The 9,650-nt window shown below is 34.0% G+C and overlaps 1 protein-coding gene across 1 annotated transcript; it reads right to left on the minus strand.

Moving 5' to 3' along the window:
• Positions 1-231: 231 nt before the first annotated feature.
• Positions 232-9,380, minus strand: si:dkey-183n20.15 (RING-HC_RNF170 domain-containing protein). Its single transcript, XM_056481706.1, has 6 exons — positions 9,092-9,380; positions 6,838-6,904; positions 5,730-5,838; positions 4,466-4,539; positions 2,316-2,426; positions 232-789 (listed from the first exon to the last, which is right to left on the minus strand). Exons 1-6 carry the CDS (start codon positions 9,118-9,120, stop codon positions 484-486), a joined length of 696 nt encoding a protein of 231 aa, XP_056337681.1. The 5' UTR covers positions 9,121-9,380; the 3' UTR covers positions 232-483.
• Between the last annotated feature and the right edge of the window lie 270 nt (positions 9,381-9,650).

The raw sequence follows: 9,650 nt of genomic DNA on the forward strand, positions 1-9,650 counted from the left end.
AGCTTGCTTGTTTTGACACAATATTTAAAATATTTTGTTCAGAATTAACTAAATATTAGAAACATTTATTATTTAAAAAAGGTTTGAGAGGCCAAATAAAAATCTTTTCCAACTGGGCATTTCAAAATAGCTTAGCATTTAGCCCTGTATGAGTCTAAAATTTCCTGCAGCAACCCTGATTTGTGTATGTGCATGAAATATGAACTACTTCAATTACAAACTACTGTACATATAAATATTTATTAGAAACGTGCATATTTACAAAAAACCGTTCACATTTATTACATCCTGTCTTTAATAAAACACTTAAAATGTCCTTAAATGTTTTAAAACATCCAAACTCTTCTTGTCTTTAGTGCTGTATGTCCATTCCAGACTCATTATTGAAAATCCATGTTCAGCCAGACCAAAGTGCAGCAGGTCATAACACTGTTAACCAACAAGGTTGATTAGCGTCATTTCAACATGCTAATGTGCACATTATTACAATGTATCTGTCAGCACACCCTGAGTGACCGAGTGGGTTCGGTTCCTCTGGGGCCCCATCTGTTGATTGATGTTAATAATGCAGATGAGCAGAAGAAAGACCACAACGAAATCATCCAGCATGCCCAGCGCACTGCTCAGCGGCCCAGGAAGGGCCACCAGCGGGGAAGCCAACGACATGGCAGCACCAAATCCACACACTGCCACCCGCAGGAGAAACAGCCACACCAGGCCACCCATGTTGCCCAGCCCCCTGACCAGAACCAGCAGGAAGAGCGGAGCATCACACAGGTAATCCTTTACCTAGAAAGAACAAAAGATGTCATTTTGGAGCGCGTGACAGAGCAGGTGGGACAATAAAAACACGTCTGTTGGCAACTGAGCCCTGTGCTTTCACAACCTTTGATGACCAGAAATAGGGTGTGGTGATGTGATAGTCCAGAGCAAATAAAACCATAATCTCGCTCTGCTGAGAAGTAATCATGGTCGTTGCTTTGATTTTACAGGGAGCGCCATGAGCTTGTCAACACTGAAGATTATATAATGATGTTTATTATTATTATTTATTCACCCTCGTGTGGTTCAAAAGCTTCTTCACCAAGTACCACCTCAGAAAAAAATGACCGCCATGACGAAAAGGTATTGAAACACAGCAGTAGTAGGTCTAATTAAGCAGCTGCAGCTCTGCATAGTTCAAAAACGTGGCAGATTAATTCTTATTATTATGAATATTCATTATTGTCAGCCACTTTAAACATTATAAATAGTTTAACATTAACACTACCGTGATTGCAGGTAAAAAAAAGTCAACATTTAAATTAAAATTTGCTTTTAAACGTGAATTAAAAATGGCACTGTTCTTAAAAAGTTAAAAGAAAACTGCTGTACTTAAATGTAAAGTATTATCATACAGAAGCCTATTCATCAAAACCTGGAAATGGTCCTTGGACCTCATAAATATAGGCTATATGTCATCATATTCATATATAAACTCTTTCTGATAAATTTTGAAATATATGTTGCATCTATTTTTGACTTATTTGTAAATCTAAACATTAACTTGTATTTTAAGTATATGAATTGGATTTACACTTTTAAATTAGAAATTAGATCTCCTTACTGCGCGTTAGAGTAGGCTCTGTGTGTCAGAAAAGCAAGTGATTAAACTTTGAAATATTCAACATTGAAATATAAAAGATACGCCTCCAACAACCGTTACAAATATGGAGAGGAAATTAGCTTCAAACGATATACAGAATACATAACAAACATTAGAAAATTGAAAACAAAATAACAGGTTTAGCCTATTAAAATTAATTTACTGATCATATCGGTGTAATCGTATGCTTTGAAGGGTTAAAAGTGTGTTCATTTTTTAACTTTATTTATTCAGCGATTCCTCCGCGTACCACAGTTGAGATCCACTGCTTTATGGCATTCTATATTCCACTGAACACAAAAAAAGAAACTATTGACATATATAATAGGTAAAAATAATACCATGGAAGTCAATGGTTACCAGTTTACAACATTCTACAAAATATCTTCTTTTGTGTTCAACAGAACAGACAAATTCATATAGGTTTGGAAAAAGTGGAGGGTGAGTAAATTGTATTTCATTTTTAGGTGAACTTTCCCTTTAAGTGTCTGGAATTGAGCATGTAATGGAATTGAGCAAGAAATCTGAGCATGTGCAGTGCAAACAATGTCAATCGTGGTTGGATTACTTGGTGGATGAAGCTGAGCTACAGTTGCATTGTTCATCAGATTTATTGGACTGTATGATTTTTAGATGGACAAAAAAAGCAGGGCTGAAGGTGAGTGTTTACCTGTCTTGGTGCACCAGAGTAGCGCTTGTTATAGTCTCTCACGTGTCTCAGCACTTCTCTCTCTTTACAGTCAGTCTTGTTCTCGCTGAAAAGGTGGCACATCTTATTCACCTGAATATACAAAATAACAAACAAACTCTATTAATTAAATTTACTTTGCAAATTGTTTAAAAATAAGAATCCAAATTGTATATGTTCCAGAAATTATTAATACTGCACTGAAAATTGTCCATTGATAAAACACTACACTGTGAATTCACTATTTTCCCTGATTTCTCAGAAGTCACCACAGGGGAATGAACCACTAATTACTCTGGCACATGCTTTTATGTTGCGGATGCCCTTCCAACTGCTCCCCATTACTGAGAGTACATTAACTTGTGAACCACCAGTACTGGGAAACACTAACATACTCTAATTCCCACACACACTCATACACTATAGCTAATTTAGTTCATCCAGTTCACCTAGAGTATACCGCATGTACCCAGACCACCCAGAGGAAATCCACACAGAACACACTTTCTTCACACAGAAAGCACTCTTGGTCCAGCCAGGATTAAAACAAGACAGTGCTAACCACTGAGCCACTGTACCACCCTTACTGCAATTTCATTATGGTCTATTTGAACTGACCAAGCATTGAATCAATGACGAACTATAAAATGTTTCTCCATCATGTCTGTTGTTTTGTACATGTGTGAAAATTAGTACAATATAACAAATATACACAGTATTTGTAATATAAACATTTATTTTTCATTCATTTATTCATTTTATTTCTTTTCAGCTTAGTTACTTAATTACAGTTTTTCTTAGTCACTTCGGTGCCTTTCTCACAACACTATTTACATTTGCACAACAGTTAATGCATTACTCAAAACTATTAGTCATTTGTGCACATCATAGTAGCAGTTTCTCATTCCCTCCAACAAATTGCGAATGCTTTTGGACATGCATCAATTGCTTTCATACGACTCTCTGCTGTTTTATAACATTATCATTTGCTTATGTCATGTCAGTCAAAATGAACTAAACTTGTGAATGCTGAATAGTCATTCCATATAAAACTAATAGTCCTCAATTCATCACTTGAGTCATTACATACTAAAATGTTGAACTAGTCGTCAAAATCTGTCAAGCTAATTTTATTAAAACATTTTAAATCTTTTTTTTATCTTGAAAATGTCTTTTAAATTGACCAATGTCATGAATGATTTACAGACCTGTGTGTGTTGTAGGTTCAGTTCCAATATGCACTGCAATATTGTTTACAGTTGTGCACAGCTCTACCCAAAGGAAGTTTATGTTTGTTGTAAATAAGAGTGTGTTTATTCTTTTGCACAATGCTGGGAATAAATTAGAATTGAAAAGAGCAAATGCAGTAAAAATGTGAAACATACATATTCACTGTCTTGTACTCAGATACCTCACTAAACGCAGTGATGTCTAACTTTACTGTAGTTTTCAAATGGCTGCACAAATGGTGTATAGTGATGTCTTGAGCATTTTCAGGACGTGTAAACAAAATCTGACTTTTTTTGCATTGGAAAAAATGTAGAGAGTAAACTGTCATAATGAAAACATGACAAAGCCATCTGACTATCTTGCTCATAAACAATAATGTCAGGACTTTTCATCTTGACGACACTGACACTATTATTGACATCAATACTTGCTTTTGAGAAATGAGCTATCCATTTTGAGCAAGTGACCCGCTTTTGCAGGTTATCAGCTGGGTTTTGCTGTTTGTTTTGAGAAATGCATTAACTGTTGTGCAAATGTAAATAGTGTTGTGAGAAATGCACCGAAGCCACTGAGAAAAACTGTAATCTGGGATCGCCACAGCGGAATGAACCGCCTACGTTTAATTTTATTCATCTTTATTTAAAACACTTTAAATTGTCTTTTTTCAAAACCTCACAACTCTAATTATGACTTGTCAATTCAAAGATGGATAAACAGAACAATAGAACAATCGATAGAACGATCAATATAATGACAGATAGATAAAACAGAATAGAGAATACACAGACAGATAGATAGACAGACAGACAGACAGACAGACAGATAGATAGACAGACAGACAGACAGATAGATAGATAGATAGATAGACAGACAGACAGACAGACAGACAGACAGACTCTTACCGTTTGTCTGCACAGAGGACAGCTGATGGCATCTAACCAGGAGCAGTGTTTCCAGTAGGATATCAGACATGGTGCTACAGAAAGAAACAGACAGAAGATGAATTAACTTGGCAGACAGAAATGTCAGAGCTGTGAGTATTTGTTATTTACAGTTTATGCTTAACCATTTTCACTTGACTTTCACTTGATTTGACTTTGGTAAATCTGTATTGCAATTTCGTCACCTTAGAATTATAAGGTTCTATCTGATATTTTTGTCAAAATTGAGTTATTGACATATTAAATGACAACTTATTTACATTATGGGATGATTTTTAATAAGTTGTTTACATTTTAGGACTTTTTTTATTTAAAAAGCAAATGTTACACACATACTGTCTGCTATGGAATGCAAAAACCTTGAAGCTCAATATCTCAAAATCATTCAGAACGCAGCTAGAACCTTATAATTCCAAGGTGACGATGATTCAGATAAATTTGTTAAATTGATATATATTATTTTATGAATTAGATAAATTTGTTATTGATTTTAATTTGATAAATTTTGTAGTTTATGTGACGAAGGAAGAATTATCAGAACTACAGATATTAAACATGTTCGCGTGGGTTTCCTCCGGGTGCTCCGGTTTCCCCCACAGTCTAAAGACATGCACTATAAGTGAATTGGATGAACTAAATTGGCCTCAGTGTATGAGTGTGTATGTGAATGCGAGAGTGTATGAGTGTTTCCCAGTACTGGATTGCAGCTGGAAGGGCATCCGCGACATAAAACATGCTGGAATAGTTGACGGTTCATTCCGCTGTGGCGACCCATGATAAATAAGAGACTAAGCCAAAGAAAATGAGATATTAAACCACTGACTAAATATAAACGGTATCTGTTTGTTTTTCAAAACTTTTAAATTCAGTCTGTTTATTGTGCTTATTTAACATGTATAATTACAGTATGTTTGTGCAACAGTTTTGAATTTTGCATTGGTTTAGTTGTTTTCTATTAACAATACAGATATTTCCATCTCTGAGTGTTTATTCACATGATCTGGGTCAAATGAGAAGAACAGCAGTCATAACTATGGTAACAGTATAATATTAAACTCCATATACAACAGTGCAGAGTCAGATAAGCACCATCTGCTCTCTCACAGCAGACCAGACTCTCCAATCTCGAGTCATCCCGCATGGTATGATTAACGTTGTGAAATGCAGAGATCTGAGATATGACATACAGTTGGATAGTTATGTGTTGTAATGATATATTACGCACCACAGAAAAGATGCCCACAGTTGGTCTCCACAGGATAGCTGGCCATCTGTAAACACACAGGGCAGTGGACGTCCCTGCTGCCTGCTGGTAACCACATTTTAGGCAAATCCTGCAAGTAAGACATTAAAAGATCACTATATTCACATATAATCATACTAAAGGAATTAGTAAATATTGTTTTATTTGTGTTTACATCATTATCAGGGAATTAAATGAAATTGTCTTTATTATTTTTCAGAATGCTATATTAGTCATTTATTTGTTTGTTTGTTTATGCAAATTATGCTTTTTTTCTGGATTATATTTTTGCATTTTTACTTTTATTTTTATGGACTTCAGGAAATGACATTTTTGGGAACTCTATTAAATATGTTTTATAGAAATTGTTCCTTAAAAGAAAAAAGGGGTTATTTATGTATTTTATTGCTTATTATTATTATTATTATTATTATATTGTATTGACTAGTATTTTTAAAACCAACTTTTTATTTTGATGGTTGTAATGAAGAGTGTGTGTTACTGTTTCAATATTATATTATATGTAATTTTACATTCTGGAGAAGTGATTTAAAATGTCGATGAAAAAAGTTATAGGAATTTTGACTAGTTGTGCTGTTGTAAAATGTGTTTGTGTGTAAAATGTGTTTGTGTTATAAATAAATATTTATTTATTTACTTATTTATGAGGACATCGTCCATTTCTAATTGAAAATTTACTCTCTATAAACCGTTCCAAACATTTTTTTTATTATTCTGTTGAACACGAATGAAAATATTTTGAAAAACTATATAAATAAACAGTAACCTATTTACGTCAATGCTTACTGGTTTTTACCTTTCTTCAAAATATCTTCTTTTATGTGTTTAATTATTTATTTATCTATTAATGAGGACATTGTCCATTTCCCTTTACTTTACAAAAGTCTTATAAATCATATAGATTTACTTTTTTCAGAAAGTAATATGATTTAGAGATAGGCTTGGGTTGGGTTTCTGCATAGAAAATAAAGTTTATATAGTATTAAATCAATGTAAACCTATGGAACGTCCTCACAATGCACAAAAACAAAAGTGTGTGTGTTTGTAGGTATGTGTGTGCGTTTTTTACCTCTCTGTTGTTCACGTGAGCATTGTGTGGACAACCTTGACTCCTTATCTTTGGTAATAGTGAGGACCTTCAAAAGAGAGAGACGAAGACATTACTATACAGCTTATGTTCACCTAAAACCGACAAACCTCATATAAGAATGAAGCACTACAATTGAAAAGCTCATAGTTATTAGGTTTATATTTACCTAAAACTGTTTATGTTCACCGTGTTTCTCAGTTTTGAGTGAACATAAACTGTTTCTAACTGTTATTAGGTGCATCCCTGAATTACAGTGAAAATCTGGGCAATCGTCAATAAACTAAAACCAGATTTATCCTATAGTATTTGTTCTACTTTTATCCAGTGATTAGTCAGGATAGTATGACTAGGTGCACGTCTACCAAATCTAAATGTAGCTGTCAGACACACCTGTGTTTAACTCATGCGAGATAACACCAGGCAGTCTTACAGCACATCCGGCTTGAAAAGATCTCACTATTGAACTTACATTTGCCTGTGCAAAGCTTTCCTTTATCAGTATTTAGAAAGAAAAAAAGAATAAAATAAACTAAATTAGCACCAAATACATCTAAATCCTGCATTCAAGATATCCTGATATCAACTGTCTGTAAAACAACACAACAGAGGAGGAATTAGAGAGTTGTCAGAGTTTAAATGTCAGCGAAGTTCTGAAGAGCGTGTTGAACTGTGATGTCATGTGGTAGTTTGTCTGTGCGTTGCATTTTATTGCTTTGACATACCATAACACAAGTGACCTGCAGTCTCAGGACACAACGCTTCATCATAACACATGTGTACACTGTATGTAGAAAATGATGTTCCCTAATCATTCAGTGTAACGCATATAGTGCAACAAATTCATTTCTGGCCAGTACTTGTTCAGTTGTGTAACAAAATAAGTGATTGTACAACATTTAATTACATTTAAGTTGAATATCTTGCTGACAAATGCAATATAATAGAACGTTGGATTGTTTCAACCAATATTTGGGTAAAATATGGACAATCTGTCAATGGTTTAGTTAAAATTAAAAGCATAATACGTTTTAAAATGTGGCATAGTGGCCAAGAATAAAGAATTAAAATGACAATTAGTATTTAGTGGCTTAAAACAGTGTTTCTCAACCACGTTCCAGGACCACCAACACTGCATGTATGGATGCCTCCTTTGTCTTCCACCCATTACAAGTCTTTCAGTCTCTGCTAATGAGCTGGTGATCTGAATCTGGTGTATTTGGTTAAAGAGACCTGGAAAATGTGCAGAGCTGGTGGATTGTGGTTGAGAAACACTGTCTAAGAGGGATAGTTCACCCAAAATTGAAAATTTGCTCTCTTTAAGCCATTCCAAATACTTTTTATTATCTGTAGAACACAAATGAAGATATTTTGAAAAAATCTATATAGATAAAGAATAATCTATGTATGTCAATGGTTACTGGCTTTCAACTTTTCTTTTGTGGAAAAAAAATCATACATGTGGAATCACTTGATTGAGGATAAGTAGATATGACAGAATAATTATACCTTTAAATAGCTTTTTTAAATATTTTCTTAAGATTCTTGTTCTAAATATGTCCCACATGCTTTTATCTAATCTAAACTGGAGTTACACAATGACATTTCATGAACGTTTTAAATAAATCATAATAAAAATGTAAAAAGTCACAGGACACATTCTAAAACTTCATTTACACAGTAAAAGAAAGGTTTCCAAAACGATGAATGTGCACAGATACAGTGCTCAGCGTAATTGAGTACACCCCATTTTGAAAATGAATATTTGTATCCATTTCTCAGTGAATATAGGCAATGTATTTTGGTGCATTTAAACAAAACTGATTTTTTTACACATATTTATTCATTAAAATAATATTTTAGTCACCAAACATATTTAGAAATGAAAAGATAATACAATTAACTTCATGCAAAATATTGCAAAAATAAATTACAACCTACAAAAGTTCAACAAAATTTTTCTTTTTTTTGCTTCTCTTGATTTTTCCTATTTTTTAAAAACTTACATTTAATATTTTTCTATGACATATCAATTGGGGGTACTAGTTTTTGGACTGTTATTGTAAGTTACTTTGTTAGATAAGCTCCAGATTTGGCTTCAGGACTGACTAATCTAATGTATATGCACAAATATAGTATTGCATAGCCTCCTATTAAAAATATGAAGATAGATTTGTGAGGGGAGTACTTGTGTATGGTCAGCACTGTATGTGCGTTAAATATAATAAAGACTCACCTGCTGCTGAAGCTGTGGTTAGTGTGCATGTTTCCTGTTCGTAATTCAGTTGCTTTTCTCTGGTGGACGGCACTGACTGGAATACTTTCTCACTGCTTCCCTGTACACAGTAAATTTGACAGACGAGTGAATCATTAACCAGGCATTCGGTCCCAAATCAGCCCCTTTTTTTTAGAGATTAGGTAACTATACCGATTTCTTGTATATTTTCGTAATTTAGGAAAGATATTTGCAATCTTACTGCCCTCTACAATATAGCCGTGCTTGTAAATATGTATTGATTTAGATTATATGTGCGTAATGAAGCTAGGGTTCGTCCTCAATGTTGTATTTTTGTCATGTGACCACTATAGACACAGATTGAGAGTCTCCTCCTAGTTTAAGTAGGTTAGGTGTCTGGTTGACCTGTCAATGGTTTACCCTAAGTTTACACAATCTAAGATGCTGTCCCATATGGATCACCAAAGAAAGGCGTTTGTCTGAGACGATCATTAAGTCAAAATAAAACTACAGCTGCTTTAATACTATACACCTTAATACATACATTTAATAATTTAGC

Source organism: Danio aesculapii, chromosome 20 (assembly GCF_903798145.1).
Source record: "Danio aesculapii chromosome 20, fDanAes4.1, whole genome shotgun sequence".
NCBI classification, from domain to species: domain Eukaryota; kingdom Metazoa; phylum Chordata; class Actinopteri; order Cypriniformes; family Danionidae; genus Danio; species Danio aesculapii.